Source organism: Heterodontus francisci, chromosome 26 (genome assembly GCF_036365525.1).
Source record: "Heterodontus francisci isolate sHetFra1 chromosome 26, sHetFra1.hap1, whole genome shotgun sequence".
Taxonomy (NCBI): domain Eukaryota; kingdom Metazoa; phylum Chordata; class Chondrichthyes; order Heterodontiformes; family Heterodontidae; genus Heterodontus; species Heterodontus francisci.
Window position 1 is genome coordinate 54,368,534 of NC_090396.1, and position 20,249 is coordinate 54,388,782.

A 20,249-nucleotide genomic window follows, 5' to 3' on the forward strand; every position below is an offset into this window, starting at 1 on the left:
TTATGTAAATTGCATAACTGTTGCATGGTTATAGTCAAACCCCACTTGAACAAGAATCATTGATTGAAATATGGGTTAAATTTTGCCTCATAAAAGAATCAGTCAGAAAAGGAATATGACAGGGGCTTGCTCCAAGGGTACACTATTTGCGATTTCTGATAGATATGTTCAGTACATACATGGCTGGACAAGTGTTAATTTTACACTGATAAGCAACAGGCTGACTATCAATGATAAGTAACCTGTAAACTAATATGTAGATATAATAAAGACAGGACGGGTGCAGCAACCGCAAATATTCTGCAGTATAGCCCTACTGTCCTGAAGCCATAACACTAATTCAGCAGAACGTGGACTCAAGACATCTGCAACCATCACAAATTTACAGTTCTGTAATTCATTGAGAAGGGAATGTGCCATGGAAAATCTCTATTTTCTGAGACTTATAGGGCAGCCCATGCAGTGAGCTAGCTTAGAAGTGAAAAATTATGCCAACATACTATTTGACAGATTGCAGTATTGGCTCCAATAAAAACTTTGGGGGGAATTTTACGCTCTCTCCCACGTTGGGTTTGGAGGCGAGGAGAGCATATAATCGGGCGCGATGGTGGCAGGGTCCGGGCCTGTGAACGCCTTCCTACCTCATTGCCAATTGAGGCCCTTAAGTGGACAATTAATGCCTAATTAAGGGCCTCATCGCGCCACCACCGCCGGAATTAGCCCAGTGGCAGGCGGGCCTGTCGCTGCACGGGAACCACGCCAAGCAAACCCATGCAGACTGCCTGCCAGCTCCAGGTGGCGTCCCTCATTAAAAGGCACAATGTCGAACCAAGTGACCTGGCATTGGGGAGAGGGGGCCTGCTGGTAGCCACCCCCCTGCCCTTGCTGTCGACCCCCCTACACCCCTTTCCTCTATGCCCCCCCCCCCACCCTGAAAAACCCCTCCCACTGCGATTTATCTGTGGCCTGGTTCCAAGGCCTTGGGCGAGTCCAGGATCGGCAGCAGCCACCACCTCCATGGAGGCGCTGCTCAGTGAACGAGCTGCCAGCTTCTGATTGGCTGACAGCTCTCAGCATGCGGGATGTCCATCGCCAGGGTCCTTGATCTTGGGAAGACCCTCCGCTTTCCACTTAAGTACCTAATTGGCAGTTGATTTGACAGGCCTTCCCCAGAGGTGGTGATGCGGGGCTCTTGACAGAGCTTTTCCCAAGGTCGAGACCCCCGTCGCCAGGACAAAATCCTGGCATTAGTTCCTGAATTTCGATGAATAGCAGAAAAAAACTAAACATAAATACTCTCAACTCAGCTGAATCATCATTTTGACAGGATTTTGGCTATAAAATTAACCATGCATTATACTTACCGCCATATAGCATAGGAATAAGCAACACCAGCTCCAATGAACGATGGGAAACACAGAAGACTAATAAAGATTGTCATCATATGAGATGCCTGCCAGAGTTTGTGTGGAGGCTGACAGTTCATCATCAAGCTGAACTGAAAAAGACAGAATAACATTGTTCATGCAAGTCCGCTGTATCACACAGATCAATCGTTACAATTTGGTACATTTTTTAAACAGCTGGATACGTTTTGGTTCCCTAGCAAGAGTTGAAAAGCACATATACCCAACCCCATTAACAAAATATGCAGGCTGGCAATGGTGCTTCATATTCAGGCCAAAAAAAAAAGGCAAAAATGAGCATCATAAATTAACTAACAGCACAGACTGAAGGTCAAAATAAATTCAAAGCAAAGGCAATTTCTAAAAGTGGACAACTAAGTTACGCTATCTCCTGTATATCCTATAATTGTCAGCAGGTCTACAAATGCGGAAATTACCTTTTTTATGTAGAAGACAACAATAAATTTGATTACTTGTATTGCAGGCAACAAAGGTGCAAACAGGAGACCCAACCTACAAAATAAACAGAGCTGAGTTAAAAGGAAGCTCAATCATATTTCTCTTGTCTTTTTCCACTCTCCCTTCTGAAAGATCGACTCCCCACTGTGTTGTGCAGATCTGGCAGCCTTCTAATACATTGCCTAAGTAACCATTCTTCCCTTTTAAACATAGCCAGTGAATGATAGCAGGTTATTTGTACGCGGAGCATCGCTGTCAAACCCAAGTGCTCACTTGAGGTCTGCACACTTTCTGGGCAATGGTGAGGACACTACAATCAGATTCAGCCAGTAGTGCAGCATTCCCGCCATTGCCCACCTGAGAACAGCTAACTCAGCAGAGACTGATTCAAACTTGGGGTTGTCAAGATGCGTGCAGTTCACGATCACACCAGCTGGTGCAGTTATCACAAAACCACTAGTTAAGTTTTCCAGCAGGTGGTGCTATCAGTGTTTAAACATCAATGTAGCATCAAACATGTTATTACCAAGTGAGAGTCTGTCCAAAGATCAAATCCAACACATTCCTGGCAATGTCAAACTCAGGCTTTCTTTTCCTTTTCAGCAGTTTAATGCAAATTACCCTGGATAGCGAAGGAAGGAGAAACGATTAAAATGGCACTGAAGCTTACGCTCAAACTTTACTGAACTGCTTTCTCTTCTGCACAAAATGATCACAACTACTAATGAATATAGGCAGAATGCTGAGTGATTGTTGACATTTTAGGCTCAGTATCTAGGACTGTTCAGGATTCTTTGACAAGTTACTTTCAGTAAACAGAAAGACAACTGGCAACAAGTACACTAAGGTTTGTACCACATTCCTACAAACTTCGCTGTATGTACAGTCTTGAAGCTGAATGGAATTTCAACATTAATGCATCTTTTAAAAATCAGATTGTTAAAGGCAGCATAGTGCTTTGCAGCACAAATATAAAGCATTCAGGTATAGTGGAGATAAAGCTCGATGCCCACTGCACTGTGAAGATGCACTGAGCCAAGTCCATAGTGTCTCCTCTTACAAGAGCATAAGAAATAGGAGCAGGAGTCGGCCATTGGGTCCCTTGAGCCTGCTCTGCCATTCAATAAGATCATGACTGATCCGATTGTAGCCTTAATTCCACTTCCCTACCAGCCCTCCCATAACCCTCGACTCCTTTGTAGGTCAAAAATCAGTCTAGCTCAGCCTTGAACGTATTTAATGACCCAACCTCCATTGCTCTATGGGGAAGAGAATTCCAAAGATTAATGACTCTCAGAGAGAAGAAATTCCTCCTCATCTCGGTCTTAAAAGGGAGACCCCTTATTTTGAAACTCTGCCCCCTAGTTCTAGATTCCCCCACAAGGGGAAGCACCCTCTACCCTGTCAAACACCCTCAGATTCTTATATGTTTCAATACGATCACCTCCCATTCTTCCAAACTCCAATGAGTATCGGTCCAACCTGCCCAACTGTTCCTCATAAGGCAGCCCCTTCATGCCAGGAATCACCCTAGTGAGCCTTCTCTGAACTGCCTCTAATGCAAGTATATTCCTCCTTATATAAGGAGGCTGAAGCTGTACACCGTATTCACCAACACCCTGCACCGTTGTAGCAAGACGTCCCTACTTTTATAGTCCATCCCCTAGCAATAAAGGCCAACATTCCATTTGCCTTCCTAATTACTTGCTGTACCTGCATGCTAACTTTTTGTGATTCATATAGAGGGATGCCCAGATCCCTCTGTACCACAGCATTCTGCAGTCTCTTTCTATTTAAGTAATATTCTGCTTTTCTATTCTTCCCATCAAAGTGGACAACCCCACATTTTCCTACATTGTACTCCATCTGTCAAATTTTTGTCCACTTAACCTATCTATATCCCTTTGCAGACTCGTTGTGTCCTCCTCACAATATGCTTCCCTACATATCTTTGTATCGTCAGCAAATTTGGCTACAATGCACTCAGTCCCTTTATCCAATCATGTTCATAGACATGACACAGACATAGTTCAGTGACATTATCACTACGCCACCGTCTTTCCCCTTCTTAAATATCTTCCACTGCTTATCTACTGTGTTACTTTTCCACCTATTTTCCCAGTCTACTGCAGCCAATGTTGTCTTCATAGCTTTCTAATTGTCTTTATTTAAGTTTAAGACACTAGCTTCAGAGCCAAGTTTCTCACTCTCAAACTGAAAATGAAATTCTATCGAGTTATGATCACTCTTGCCTAGTGGATCCTGCACCATGATATCACTAATTAATCCTCTCTCATTACACATTATCAGTTCTAAAATAGCCTGCACACTGGTTGGTTTCAGAACCTACTGTTCTAAGAAACTGCCCAAATAAATTCTATGAACTCATCCTCAACCCAACCTTTGCCAATCTGATTTGTCCAGTTGATAAGATTAAAATTCCCCCATGATTATTACTGTACCTTTCTTAAAAGCCCGCACTATTTCTTGATTTATACTCTGTCCTACAGTGCGGCTACTGATAGGTGGCCGAGAAACTACTCCCATCAGTGACTTCTTTCCTTTGCTATTTCTTATCTCCACCCAAACTGAATCTACATCTTGATCTTCCAAACCAAGATCATTTCTCACTACTGTACTGATCGCATCCTTTATTAACAGAGCTACCCACTTCCTTTTCCTTTTTTCTTACCTTTCTGAAATGGCAAATACCCTTGAATATTTAGTTTCCAGCCTTCACAACTCTGCAAGCGTCTCATACCCATTTGTGCTATCAATTCATCCATCTTGTAACGAATGCTGTGTGCATTCAGATAAAGAGTCTTTAATTCTATCTTTTCCCTAGTCTGATCCTATTTGCTGTTGCTCCTTCCTGTCACACTCTGGTTAGCATTACCCATATTGTTACCCTGCACTATTGCCTTGTCCTTTCTCGTTAACTTTTTAAAACTTCTCTCACCTGAATCCTCCCCCGACCCACCAACTATTTAGTTTAAAGTCCTAGCTCTACAATTTGCCAGGCCACTGGTTCCAGCGCAGTTCCTCTTCTCGTTTCATTGGAGTGAAGGGGGGAGGGGGTGCGTAGTAGTAGATGGTGATTCTCCCTCAAGCCATCCTTGCACAGTGCTTACCAGCTGGGAAAGAACAGGCTGGAAACTCGAGCAGCATTTGTGGAGAGAGCAATGGTATTAAGGTTAGGTCTGCCACTTTTCATCAGAACAGTTCTGATGAAAGGTCACAGATCTGAAGCATTAAATCTGCTTCCCTCTCCACAGATGCTGCCAGACTTGCAGAGCATTTCCAGTTTTTGTTTCAGATTTCCAGCATCCACAGTATTTTGCTTTTGTGTGGGCTGGACACTCTACTTTCTTAGATGTAGCAGGACTGCGGCAGTGAAGAGAGTAAAGGAGACACACAGATTTTACTGTGCACTTCTAATGATTAGTTTTGAATGTTTGGTTAAACTGGTTGCAACATCAGGGACTTGGTCTGAAAGAATAGTAAATGGGTGGTTGATGTTCGGCACAGACTCGGTGGGCCGAAGGGCCTGTTTCAGTGCTGTATCTCTAACCTAATCTCTAATCTCAAACTCAATAGCGTGAGGGAGTTACATCATCATTCAGAGTTGAGCCAACACCACGACTAAAGGAACCCGTTGTTATTGATTGTAATTCCAGATCCTTCACATTGTTCGTGTCACCTAATTATACCAAAGAAAGGTACATCTCAATGGAAGAAAGGAAAAACCAGTAAGCATATTACCCTAAGCCAGTTTTGTATGCCTCTCAGTGTAAAAGTGACACATTTTGCATCACAATTGGTTAAAAGTTTATATGGCCTACAGACTGTTAAAGGGCATGAGTAAATATTAACAGATGTCCTCTCAGACATATAAAACTCACCTCCAGACATATTCTCCAAAAACTGTATCCAATACAATGAATATAAAATCTACCATCACCAAACGGTATAATTCTTGCCCTACAAAGGTTTCCCAGCACTGAAGCAAAAAACAAACAAGGCATGGAGAGTTAAGTGTTTGACATGACAATGCAAAATTCATAATGCAAGTCCTATATGTATCCTATCCTGAAATGCAAGAGATTACAAATCAGTTTTTCCAAGTTCAACTGTGACAATATTACACAAGATTGTTCAGAAGGGAAGTAAAATGGATCATCTAGTTATCCCATTCAAAAGGTGCTCCTTCTTAAAAAAAAAAAATCTGAGACATAGGGGGGAATTTTATGCTATTCCCTGCAGCAGGTTTGGAGGCAGGGAGAGCCTGTAATTGGGTGGGATGGTGACGAGGGGGGGGGGGGGGGGGGGTCACATCTCTTCCAAAATTAATTCCGAAATGCCCAATTAAGGGACTCATCCCACTACCACAATTAGCCCAGTGGCAGGTGGACCCGTCGCTGCATAGGAAACACGGCAAGATAAACCACGCAGGTTGCTTGCCGGCTCGGGTGAGGGGTGGCGAATCCCTCGTTAAAAGGCACTCAGTGCCCGAACGAGGGACCCGTCATTGCAAAGGGGGGACCTGCTGAGTGCCAAACCCCTGCCCTTGCTGCTGATCTCTCTACACCCCACTCCCCACTGACGCACAGTGGCGCAGTGGTGAGCACCGCAGCCTCACAGCTCCAGCGACCCAGGTTCAGTTCTGGGTACTGCCTGTGTGGAGTTTGCAAGTTCTCCCTGTGTCTGCGTGGGTTTCCTCCGGGTGCTCCGGTTTCCTCCCACAAGCCAAAAGACTTGCAGGTTGGTAGGTAAATTGGCCATTGTAAAAAAAAATTGCCCCTAGTGTAGGTAGGTGGAAGGAGAATTGAGGGAAGGTGGGGATGTGAGAGGGAAAATGGGATTAATGTAGGATTAGAATAAATGGGTGGTTGATGGTCTGCGCGAACTCGTTGAGCCGAAGGGCCTGCTTCGGTGCTGTATCTCTCTATGACTTTATGACTCCCACCCCATGATACCCTCCCTCCTGCCCTGATCTATCAGCACCGCTCCTGGGCCTCGGGTGGCACTTCACTGGCAGCAGCCACCACCTCTGCAGTGATTCGCAGGCCACTCTCAGAGAGCAGAACTTTTGTCACCTGGGTCCTTGACCCTGGGGAGGGCCCGCTGCTGTCCACTTAAGTGCCTAACTGGCACTTGATTTGGCAGACCTCCCACCGAAGGACTAACGCGGTGTTCTTGGTGGCACTTTTGCCAAAGACAGAAACCCCCCCATTGCTTGGATAAAATCCCGGTTATAGAAGCAGTAAAAGACACGTAGGTAGCTCTGCAGCCAATATTAAATATAACACACTTGAACTGTGCTGGTCATTGAAAGGCTGGGAAAAAATTGAGCTTTTATAAAAGGTTACTTTTCTGAGATAAAAACATCACTTCAGTAACAGCATTTCTGTTTCAGCCCACATTATATGAACAGTTTGTACTGAATCAGAGGGAATAATACAAACCAGATAACCATCACCTCCATTTAACAGGATGATTTAGGACAATGGTGGGCAGAAATTATGGTTAAAAATGGCTAATAACAATTAAAATGTCATCCACTTTTCAGCATGGTTTCATTTAAAATGTGCATCATCATGCAACTATAAATAAAAACAACTTTGTGAAGTTTGAAAAAAAATCCAGGTCGGCTGAGTGAGTGTGCTAGCTAACTAAATTATCTACAGTGCAAATACCTTCTGTATTCTTAGAAAGTGAGGATATCAAAGTTCAATGAAGACATTGTCAAAGCGATTCAACTTTTTTTGTAAACAGGTGATGTAGAACCTTCAGTATTATTTTGGTTAAACTCATTCCTGTCTTTTTTACTTACTGATATTTCTGCTATTTTTATGGTATTTCCTCCTAGCCAGTGAAAACAAAGCAGTCCTAAAATGGACATCTTCAACAGTAGATTTCTGCATTAAAACAAAAACAAAAAATCACACAATCGTATCAGAGAAAATAAAATGAACTATCCATCATGGGACCTTCAAAACGCAGGGTCCTTCGTTGCCATTATACAGGGCAAAATAGTTTGGAATAGCACTTACTCTGGATTCGCTGCTTCAAGGAGAAGCAAGTTCCTATTCTACAGAGCTATCCGTACTTTACTTTTAAAATTCGTTTTTGGGATGTGGGTGTCACTGGCTCAGCCAGCACTTGTTGCCCATTCCTAATTGCCCTTGAGAAGGTGGTGGTAAGCTGCCTTCTTGAACCACTGCAGTCCTTGGGGTGCAGGTACACCAATAGTGCTGTTAGGAAGGGAGATCCAGAATTCTGACCCAGTGACAGTGAAGGAATGGTGATATATTTCCAAGTCAGGATGGTGTGTGGCTTGGAGGGGAACTTGGAGGTGGTGGTGTTCCCATGCATCTGCTGCTTCTAGATGGTAGAGGTCATGGGTGTGGAAGGTGATGTCAAAGGTGAGTTGCTGCAGTCCATCTTATAGATGGTACACACTACTGCCACTGTGCGTCAGTGGTGAAGGGAGTGAATGTTGAAGATGGTGGATGGGGTGCCAATCAAGCAGGCTGCTTTGTCCTGGATGCTGTCGTGCTTTTTGAGTGTTGTTGGAGCTGCACCCATCCAGGCAAGTGGAGAATATTTCATCACACTCCTGACTTGTGCCTTGTAGATGGTGGTCAGGCATTGGGAAGAGGAGGTGAGTTACTCAGCACAGAATTCCCAGCTTCTGACCTGCTCTTGTAGCCACAGCATTTATGTGGCTGGTCCAGTTCAGTTTCTGGTCAGTGGTAATCCCCAGGATGTTAACAGTGGGTGATTCAGCAATGGTAATGGCATTAAACATCAAGGGGAGATTGTTAGATTCTCTCTTGTTTCAGATAGTCATTGTGGCACAAATGTTACTTGTCATTTATCAGCCCAAGCCTGGATATTGTCCAGGTCTTGCTGCATCTGGACACGGGCTGCTTCAGTATCTGAGTCGTCGCGAATGGTGCTGAACATTGTGCAATTAATAGCGAACATCCCCACTTCTGACTTTATGATTGAAGGAAGGTCATTGATGAAGCAGCTGAAGATGGTTGGGCCTAGGACAGTACCCTGAGGAAGTCCTGCAGCGATATCCTGGGACTGAGATGATTGACCTCCAACCACCACAACCATCTTCCTTTGCGCTAGGTACGATTCCAACCAGCAGAGAGTTTCCCTCCAAATTCCCATTGACTCCAGTTTTGCTGGGGCTCCTTCATGCCATACTCGGTCAAATGCTGCCTTGATGTCAAGGGCAGTCACTCTCACCTCACTTCACCTCGAGTTCAGCTCTTTTGTCCATATTTGAACCAAGGCTGTAATGAGGTCAGGAGCTGAGTGGCCCTGGCGGAACCCAAACTGAGCATCAGTGAGCAGGTTATTGCTAAGCAAGTGCCACTTGATAGCACTGTTGACGATGCCTTCCATCACTTTGCTGATGATCGAGAGAAGACCGATAGGGCAGTAATTGGCCAGGTTGTATTTGTCCTGCTTTTTGTGCACAGGACATACCTTGGCAATGCCAGTGTTGTAGCTGTAATGAAGAGCTTGGCTAGGGGTGCGGCTAGTTCTGGAGCACACGTCTTCAGTACTATTGCTGGAATAGGGCCCCATAGACTTTGCAGTATCCCGTGCTTTCAGCCGTTTCCTGATATCACTTGGAGTGAATCGGATTGGCTGAAGACTGGCATCTGTGATGTTGGGGACCTCAGGTTTACACAAAATATTTTACTGCACATTCTTGGCTCAAGGTCACTTTGAATAATTAAAAGTTACCATTGTGCGCTGTACTTCATATATGTATGTGATGGTTTATTTACTAACTTATACTACATAAAAAATATTAGCAACAGTTACTGAAAAATAAATCTTTAAGAAGAAACAGATAAACTTGTATTTATCTAGCATCATTCATGACCTCAGCCAATGAAACACTCTTCAAGTGCAGTTACTGTTGTAATATAGGAAAATGCAGCAGCCAATTTGCACACACCAAGATCCCATAAATAGCAATGAGATAAGGGAGCATATAATGTTTTATTGGTATTGGTTGAGGGGATAATGTTGGTCAGGACAATAGGAGAACTTCCCTGCTCTTCTTGGAATTGCGTTGTGGGATCTTTGACATGCACCAGAGGGTAGACTGGTATCTCATCCGAATTGAGATCACCTCCCACAGTACAGCATACCCTTGATTTTCACTGAAGGGTCAGTGCTCAGGTCTCTGGAGTGGGGTTCCTGCTGATGCCTGCACCTCCATCCCTCAATGCTGCTCCTCCTGCTCACAGGGACATCGAAGCCAGCGGGAATAAGGACCATGACAGGTTACCTCTCCAAGTGCAGGGTCTTCATGGCAAACGCTCCCCCCACTTGCCCCTCAATTGTCACCTCTGATGAGGTTGCACTGCCCCAACGGCCCTCTAGTATGGCTCCCCGTGTAGCTGGCACCTTGGCCCCCACTCCCAAGTGATTCCTGATGCCCTCCCTCCTCCATCCTCACTGTTAAGTGACGCAGCACCACCCGATAGCTTTCCAGTGAAGCCAACACTCAGCTCCCACCTCCTTTCACCAGGCGATGCCCTGAAGCCCTGTGGCACCCATGAACCATCAGTTAAATGCAAACCGGGGAATAACATTGCTGTCTATTGGGCTCTAAAGTACCTTAATTGCCTTCCTGCTGTGAGGACGGGCGAAGTCCTCCCTCCAAGTCAGTAAAATCCAGAAGGGAAATCACAACGTTGGACTTCCTGTCCGACATCTTCCATCCTATTTTATGTGCCCCCATCCCCACCGCGGCATCCGTTTCCCCGCACCCCCCCCCCCACCCCCAAACAGTCCCATAAGATTCCGGCCTTCAATGCAGACACAGATAAGAATCTGATTGTGTCATCCAGGATGTGCACATGGACACACATTGTGCTCTCATTTGGATATGTGTCTCTTAAAGCTGTGAACCCTTTAGAAAGGGAAGAAAAATAATGTGCGTACTGAGCAAAAATAAAACACAACATACAACGTTATTGCAATTCTTGGAAGATCAAGTTGTCCCTAACATTAGATAAAAAATACAAAGTGTTCGTACCTGGTAATGGCAACATAGATTTGTTGCTGTGGGAAGTCATATTTTTCCAGTAACCCAATTAGGTTATAAATATATGGCATTACAAGATTAATAACTGACACGAGCACGGGAAGTGTTAGCAAGCTGCTCTCCACTTGCTTCTCGGGCACGCTCTGTTGGATTTTTTTTGAATAATCCTAAAATAGAAAAAATTTTACTCAGCTGAAGACAGGCTTTTAAATGACTCAAAAGCACAAGAACAATTTGAGTTCAAAAAACTTACAAAAAATAAACGCTGGTTACCTCTGTTATATAAATAGACATTTCCCCATTGAAATTTGGAAAACTGATCAGCAAAACTTGTAAAGTTGCTAATTTCACAGACAGCGTGGGACTTTACAGTAGGACATAATTTTGTTTACTTGTAAAAATAAAAATGGCAATTTACAATTCTTTGTAAGACAGCTACAGTTTCCAGATGCTACTTATTTTAAATTAGAAGGGACAAGGTAGAAATTCTCATCAAGCTATGAAACTTCACGTGAAAGAACAGGCAATTTAACTTAAGGAAGTATGAAGAGAGTTCTTATAAAATCACTGTCATCATGATATATCCTGCAAAGCTTAAAAATGTTAATTTACTGGCCCGGATATCAGGATCTAGCGATCTCTGTGGTGTGGATTTTCTCTTTCCCAACATCAGTTTGAACCTGGTGCCAAGTAAAGGGGGATCTCCAGGCATTCAGCAAGTGATGTCATCTGACAAGGTCAGCAGCCAATTACACTGAAGTATTCTCACAGTCAGCAAACCAGAAAGTAAAATACCATGATTTTTTTAAAACTTTTAATTAAAGTTTGATAGAGAGAGAAATAAATAATTGGGGCATACACATGGGTTTAAGGTACCAGATGTCAGTCCTGCCATATGATGTCAAATCAATACTAATCATGAATATCAATGAGTTTAACTTGAATTCAGAAGGTTTCCCTTTTTAGTAATAAATGATGTCAATCACAAGGTTACAACACAATCACATAGACCAGAGGATCTCGGAGATCTTTTAACCTTTACGCTAGTGGTTTCTGACACACACTCGACCCCTTTTTCATGTCATAATCTGTAATTCATTCACCAATTAATGAATGGATTCCTGCACAGATCATTTATGACTGGAAGCTTGCAATAAAATTCAAACCACAAAGTATGACTCATTCGAGTATAAACATTTTAATAGATTTATTGAATTCATCGCTTCACAAGCATCAAATTAAAAAACTTTAGCATACACCAATGGTTGTCATTTCAATGATACAGTTGCTTTCTTTCTAAATCTTTACTGAAGCATTGATGGAGTAATCAATTAAGCCACTCTGCAACTGAAGGTGTCCTCTTTCTCCAACATACCACATCAAATCAAAATGAAAAACACTGACAGACAACATTAGCATTTAGCAAGGTCACAGAACAAGACCAATTGCTCCCTTCCATTCTGCGTCCATGAACTGAGGGGATCTTTTAGCATAATTTTAATCCATTCTGTCATGAACTTTATCCAATCAGCAAAGCCTTGCCGAATTATCTATAGGAAGGACCTTTATTGAAGAAGTAACTGAGTGAATTCACCAACATATTAAAGAATTAATGATTTATTCTCCAGTTGGCACTATCTTATACTGATTATGACACTAACCATTCAAGCCGTGTTCTCACAACTTGGTACATCAACATTTTAAACTGTTTCAGCTTTATAATATAAAGCAGCATGTTATGTCAGTTTCTACTAATGCTTTAATAACTCTGGTCTACTATAATAATATTTTGACAATTCCTCTGCTCTGACACAAAACTGCATGACAAAGCTCAACATAATGCTAGGCTTATGGAAAGGAGGCATTGGTAATGAGTTTAAAGGGCAAATCATAGACATTAAAGAATGGAAACTGCAGATGCAGAATGCCTATATATATATATATATTCATTTGTGATTGTATGCAACAGATTCTTGAGAATCTCTCAAGTTGCATATTTCTGCTTTTTAGCATCTTCTAAACTACTATTAAAACTATCTTGAAGTACATTCCTATCCATCTTTTTTTCAGCAGAACCAAGGCTTCTGGCAATTGTCACCTTGAGCTGGCAACATGGTGATAGGAGAGTGTGGCAAAAGGAACTGCTCCATCATTCCCACCCCCCCAGCCACCAATACCCAACACCAGACAAATTTCCATCAGCTCCTTCCCAAAAAGTACAACTCAGATCAGATTCATCTCCAAGTGTTGGAGTTCCTCAGGGTTGGAAAAAGAAGACTGAAGCAAAGAACAGAAATTCTTCAAAATTTGCAGCATTTTTAAGATTACTCGGTTTACTGTCTTCTCTCCAGGAATATGGGCCAAGTCTTGTTCCTCTCTTAGCTGGGTTTTTCATTTCTTTTCTCTGGACCTAACTAAAATTCTTTCCTTTTTGTTTCTGAACGAAGTTTTGCACCCCAACTACAAACTTGTCCTTTTTCTTTACAGATGCTGTGCATTTAATTTTTATGTTTCAGATTTCTATATTTCTGGAAAACAAATCTTTGCTTCCATGTTCCTACATTTCATTTGTAGAAACTCTACTTGTTGATGTTGACATACTCTGTCACCATTATACATTGCAGATGCATTTACAGAATAATTGAATAACTTGGGATGATTATAAGGTAGGAATTATCAAGAAGTTTGGGTGGTATGATGTAATGCTGAAGTAAATCGGTGTGGTTTACAACCATTTTCTAAATTCAAGGTATGATTATTACCTCACTTCACACTACACCATGAAAAACACACCCTGACTTTATTCAGTGTCTGATGATTATTTTTGCACAATAGTGGGTGGCATGGGCAATGGGAATTGTCATTACACCATATCATGCTAGATTAACCATAATCCAATCACAGCTGATTATACAGGGAATATAATGAGACATTTCAACTCGAAAGTGACGCAGTCCAGTATATCTCTTGCATGAAGACTCAGATAATAGACTCTGTCCATGGTCAAATCTACAATTAGAGCTGCAAAGAGATTCAGCAATGACTCTGCAAAACTCTGATGAGATATCTGACCTGCAAACCTGGATTGAGAATTGGTTGACAGACAGGAAACAGAGAGTAGGAATAAACGGGTCTTTTTCCAGGTGGCAGGCAGTGACTAGTGGGGTACCGCAGGGATCAGTGCATGGGCTCCTGCTATTCACAATGTATATTAATGAGTTGGGTGAGGGAACTAAATGTAACATTTCCAAGTTTGCAGACGACACAAAGCTTGTGGGGTGGGTGGGGGGAGGGAAAGTGAGCTGGGAAGATGATGCAAAGAGGCTCCAATATGATTTGGACAAGTTGGGTGAGTGAGCAAATGCATGGCAGATGCAGTATAAAGTGGATAAATGTCAGGTTATCCACTGTGGCTGTAAAAACAGAAAGGCTGATTATCTGAATGGTGATAGATTGGGAAAGGGAGAGGTGCAACGAGACCTGGGTGTCCTTGTATACCAGTCGCTGAAAGCAAGCATTCAGGTGCAACAAGCAATTAGGAAGGCGAATAGTATGTTGGCCTTCATTGCAAGAGGATTTGAGTACAGGAGCAAGAATGTCTTACTGCAGTTATCCAGGGCCTTGGTGAGACCACATCTGGAGTATTGTGTGCAGTTTTGGTCTCCCTATCTGAGGAAAGATGTTCTTGCCATGGAGGGAGTGCAAAGATGATTTACTAGGCTGATTCCTGGGATGGCAGGATTGACGTATGAGGAGAGATTGGGTCAACCAGGCCTATATTCACTAGAGTTTAGAAGAATGAGAGGGGATCTCACAGAAACCTATAAAATTCTAACAGGGCTAGACAGGTTAGATGCAGGGAGGATGTTCCCGATGACTGGGGCGTCCAGAAACAGGGGTCACAGTCTCAGGATACGGGGTATGCCATTATGAACCGAAATGAGGAGAAATTTCTTCACGCAGAGGGTGGTGATCCTGTGGAATCATCTGTGGTAGACACTGGGAGAAGAAGATCGGGCTTGTCAGTGGTGTTCCCATACTTCAATAACCCACTGACACTCCCTGTGAGGGTTACATATGAAGAAAATTGGGCATTTGTGCGAGGTGCCTTGTGCACCAAAAGCAAGATGTCAAAGGCTTCAGAACAGGATTAGGGGAGAACATGGATGAAAAATAAAAATTCTTCCACCTTTTCTAAGGGTTCATATTTATTTGCATTCAAAAAATCTACGTCCTTTTTTAAGAAAAAAATTGGATCCCCTCCATTTTGGAACTCAGACAAAAATCTTTTGCATTTTTTCCACTTCCATTTATAAACATTTCTTTTTAGTAGGTACTGGCTTCCAGCCAGCTTTCTCCAAAAGAACGAGCCATGTATTTCTCAATGACTGTTTCTAACATTGGTCCAAGCTAGATCTGAGTTAGATCTGTTTTCTCTCCCCTCCCTCACTACCACAATGAGAACTTGCCACAGTACAAAATCCCACTTCAAGGGTTGACACAGTTTAGAAAGACATGAAACTTCCAAGAACTGTGTCTAAGTGATTGGAGTTAGCATCAGCAATCAAACAATTCCTAGTGTATGAGCTTAACTTTTGCACTGCTAGACTTCCTGATTATGAAGCTAATATAAACACCAATACCCTCCAGAAGCTTAAAAATGATCAGAACATTTCCCCAATAAGCAGATAAATTAGTTTACCCCGACTCAATTTTTAATAATCACGATTGTATATTCATAAATAACTAGCCGTTGATGGATAGAATCACATCATTTGCTAGGTAAATTGGCCATTGTAAATTGCCCCTAGTGTAGGTAGGTGGTAGGATAATTGAGGGAAGGTGGGGATGTGGTAGGGAATATGGGGTTAATGTACGATTAGTATAAATAGATGGCTGTTGGTTGGCATAGACTCGGTGGGCCATAGGGCCTGTTTCAGTGCTGTATCTCTCTATGATTCTATGTGAACATGAGACCCACCTCCAGCATGCTTTCTGAATAATAGTAAACTCCAACGGCACATCCAACAGCACTCCCCAAGGACAGCAACCAGCCCAGAATGTGAACTGACAGATTAGCAAGCCACTGATGAATGCTCAAGCGAGGAGCACGGAAATTACGCTCAGTAAGAAGTTCCTAATTGAGAAATAAAAAAGATTAGTGACATTGTAATGAGAATATAATGTACACTTATGGCATTCTTTAACTAAACCTCTCAAACTACAGCTCGCCCTCTGGCCAATTCTGGGAAAAAATCACTGCCGGGTGATTATTTCCTACACAGTGCGAGGTTGTGACCCCCTATTTGGTTGCCTGTTGTTTCTAAGCTCAAACAATATAAATTGTGAAAAGACAACAGGGAGTAGGGTAGTGGCAGATGGTTGTGCATGAGCGAAGAGTGTATTTCTGTTAACAGGATACAGATTTCCTGAGCATTTAAAAAAATCATTTTACAACAAATTAAATCACGATCTTGAGTGGCTACCATGGCAGCTTACCAGATATTTTAATTGCAATGCCCATTAAAAATGAATGGAAAATTAATGGAACCAAAGGGGAGTTTGGAAAAGTAGCTACATAAGTCGAGACAAAAGAGGTCCCATGTGATTATTGTGTCACAGGCACTGGTACCAGATAGCTCATTCTCCTCCAATCCTCTCGGTCATCTTGCATCGTGCGTAGTCTGTACTGGAGACAATTAACATCCTTCTCTGTTTAACACAATAAAAGTACATAATCCAGAGGAACAGGCAGCTGCAAGGCTTAAACATGTGACTTTCTGGTTGAGAAACAAGCACTCCAAACTACCAGACTGACTCATGTGAGCATCATCCTTATATTTTATGGAACCTCATTCTATCAGCAGCATCTGGTTATTGCTGGGGGGCGGGTGGTGAAAAACAGACAGGAAAGTGGAGTTGAGGCCACAATCAGATCAGCCAAGGTGGTAACGAATAGCTGAGCAGGCTTGAGGGGCCGAATGGCTTACTCCTGTTCCTCGTTCTTGTGTTCAATCGCACACTATGATAGTTAACACCAAGACACAAACTCACCTTGAACTGGGTGCTGATGTTCTCGTACTTTAACTCAACTGAATGTTTCTGTGTCAGTTTAAAATCCCATGAGCAGAACACTTTCACTACCAGATGACCGTAGTTACTGCCCACTCTGTAACTCTCTCCAAAAGCTTTGGACAAGCTAAAAGGTTAAATTCAAAAGTTATTTAAAGCTGCCACAAGCTGTAAAACCATTTCTGTACTATGCAAAATAAGCTCCAATTTTTCTTACAAAGTGAACCTTAAACTGATCTATTTAAAGTCATAAACTAGTCAAAACTCACAATCATTTGTTGGAACCCATGATCACATCATGTGAGGTACATATCTCAACCCTTCAAAAACCCTCAAATTGCCCTTTAAAAAAATCTGTCAAATCTAAAGCACATGTTTATAGCCATCTTGAAACTGGATTTGCGATTTTTGTGATTCAGTCGGAGAGGACGTTTTAGACTTTTCATCCCTCCGCTCCCACACACAGGGCTGGATTTTATGCTCCGTTAGAAGGCGGGTATTTTGGTGGCAGGGGTGGGGGAGAGGGAGGTGCGGAGTCGTCCACCCCAGAGCCCGACACTGTAATTTTCTCGGAGGTGGCAAGGTTCTGTGGTGGCATTTCTGCCGCGACATGAATTAAAATTTGTTGCATACTATTTTGCATGAATTTGTATCTAATTCGCCGCAATCCTACCAGGCGTTCGCAAACGTATGCATGATGTGCGACACTCACGTGCCTTTACTTTCCTGTCTTTGAAAAGCTGACACCACTGAGGAGACAGTCAGTCATCGGTGCCTGGAAAGGTTACGTAAGTTATCCCTTGTTATCTTGTGGAATTCTTTTCCCACATTGGGACATTGCCGCTAGGCTCAATTTGCAGATGTGAGGGAAGGAAGGAACTCTATAAGTGGATATGGTTGTGGGGGGGAAGGAGGGACCTGTGCAAGTGGACACTGCTGGGTGGGGCGTGGGTTAAGGGGGCAAAGGAGGGAACTCTGCAATTCAACATCAGGAGACGCCATTAACGGTGTAGCCAATGTCACCCCTGCCACATGATTTGGGGGGGGGGGGGGGGGAAAACAGCCGCCATCATGATGCTAAATGATTGCCTGCCGCATAATCATGGTGGCGCGGCCGCTAACCTCACAGGTGGGATCGCTGCCAAGGATAAGAAAATGCTGCCCTGTTTTCTACTCATTTAGGATATTGCTGCAAGAACTGACACCGATACAGAAAAAAAAATTAAAGCCGGTTTAAATCACTCCTAATCCCATTGTTCTTACTGACATGTTTTTCAGCAAGAGAAATCATTCTGGACTCTCCCTCAGCTACACTCATCCTCACAATATTACCAAGGTAGCTGATGAACAAAAACATTAGCTGCTCACATTTGCACCAATTACCATATCTACGTAAAGGTGAAGCATGACCACATGTTTGGCTAGACCTGCCATATATGGTGGCGAGGGTTTCAAACAGCAGAAGAAAATACACACTAAGTTGTCAGTATATCACTTATTCTTAAGAAAACACAGCAGTATTAGTGCCTGGTTGGGCGGAGATTGAGAGGCGAGATGATGATTGCTATGCTAACAAAAAATGTAAAGAACAATTTGATGACGATGAAATCTAATTGGCACTTGATATTGCCGTTTATTCTGGGAAAATAAGCCAAATGGAGTGAACAATCCTGGTTCATGAATGCAGAAGTACACTCAATTCAAAGTGCTGGCCCAAATGTTAACTGTAAACATAGAAAGAATGGACCTGAAGACTTATAGTGCCTTTATAAACACAATTTATTGCTCACAGCAACTCAAAAACCAATGATAAATTGTGAACATAACCAGCAGTGCTTGTACCATTGGTGTGCAAAGCAAAACTTAAACCTCCACCTCTGACATCAGCCTAAATGCAAACTGGGGGGCTTTTAGAGGTAAAGGGAGTCAGGTTGTTTGGACACTAGATGGTTTAGTGGCTGAGATCCAACAAGGACATTCCCCAACCACACGGGAAAAGATTTCAGGCTCAGCAATAGTTCATGTTGGTGACTTTAGAGAAACTACATTTGCAAAACTCCTAATGTGGATATGGATGTGTAGAAACTGCCCTACAATGTTACTAAGATGCTTTCGACACCAGTAAGAGTAGCAGGCAGACGGACTACTGCTGCAGAACGCAGTTATTGAATATAAAACACAGCATTTGACGCTTACAAATACAAACATTAGAACAGGTAATTAATGGTAATAAAGGCCAAATAAGCAACTCAAGAGTCATTAATCATGACAGCCCCATGATCCTACAAGCTGCAGAAACACATGCCTGAAACTATTTTGAACAAGGTCTCATGCAGAAGTACCTTCCTGCACATTTCACATTATCTCATCAATGATAAGGAGCTCCTTTGATCTACAATCCTACTGTTCAATATCAGTTCTGAAGAAAAGTCATTGACCTGAAATGTTGGGCTGGATTTTCAAAACAGGGTGGGGAACCCAATGCCCAGATGATTCCCGGGTCCCGACCCCACGACTCAGCTGAGTTGCCAAAGCGATGCAATTTTCAAATGGTAATACTCTAATTGGGCAGGAGGGGAGCTCAGCACCCAACTACTGATGCCGAGATAGTCACCAAGAAATCCAATAGGCAATTCAGAAGAAACTTCTTCACCCAAAGAGTGATGAGAACGTAAAACTCGCTACCAGAGAAAGAGTGTGGATGAAGCGAATAGTATAAATGCATTTAAGGGGAGGCTAGACAGGCATATGAGCGAGAACGGAATAGAGGATTACGGTAATATATTTAGATGAGGAAAGACAAAAGGAGGCTCAAGTGGCCTGTTTTTGTGCATATATCCCATGTGATTCTATTCCAGTAGTGTCTGAAAGAGGCGGGAGCTGCCTGCCTGGCACCAAAGGCAAAGACAAGCGGCAGCCATGATGTGGCCTGCTACCGTCTTGCCGAGGAAAGCAGGCAGCTCCTCAGAGAGACAGCAGGATGAACAGGTGAGACAGTAGTTCCTCAATAAAAGAAAATCCTGCACTGGGCCTGGCACAAAGATTCCTCTAGGACAAAAACATTTCTTCTTCAAACAACAAAGTTAGCCCCCTGTGAGCCTGGCATCTGAGCACTATCATGCACCAGACTGATCGGGATTGCCAGATTACTATTACTAAAGGAGCTTAATGGCCCCTTAATAGCAAACAAGCACATTCCCTGTTCCCGTCCCACTGCCTTCACGATA

The 20,249-nt window shown here is 42.9% G+C and overlaps 1 protein-coding gene across 4 annotated transcripts in view; it reads right to left on the reverse strand.

Annotated features, from left to right (window-relative positions):
* Positions 1-20,249, reverse strand: part of LOC137384367 (transmembrane channel-like protein 6) — a 112,211-nt gene that overhangs the window by 14,490 nt on the left and 77,472 nt on the right. For all 4 annotated transcript variants that reach the window (XM_068058301.1, XM_068058302.1, XM_068058304.1 and 1 more), the window contains 8 exons: positions 17,005-17,149; positions 15,932-16,087; positions 10,942-11,117; positions 7,699-7,783; positions 5,768-5,865; positions 2,392-2,487; positions 1,844-1,919; positions 1,365-1,498 (listed from right to left, as the gene is read on the reverse strand). In XM_068058301.1, the coding sequence (XP_067914402.1) occupies positions 1,365-1,498; positions 1,844-1,919; positions 2,392-2,487; positions 5,768-5,865; positions 7,699-7,783; positions 10,942-11,117; positions 15,932-16,087; positions 17,005-17,149 (966 nt within the window). The remainder of the gene's footprint in view (positions 1-1,364; positions 1,499-1,843; positions 1,920-2,391; positions 2,488-5,767; positions 5,866-7,698; positions 7,784-10,941; positions 11,118-15,931; positions 16,088-17,004; positions 17,150-20,249) is intronic.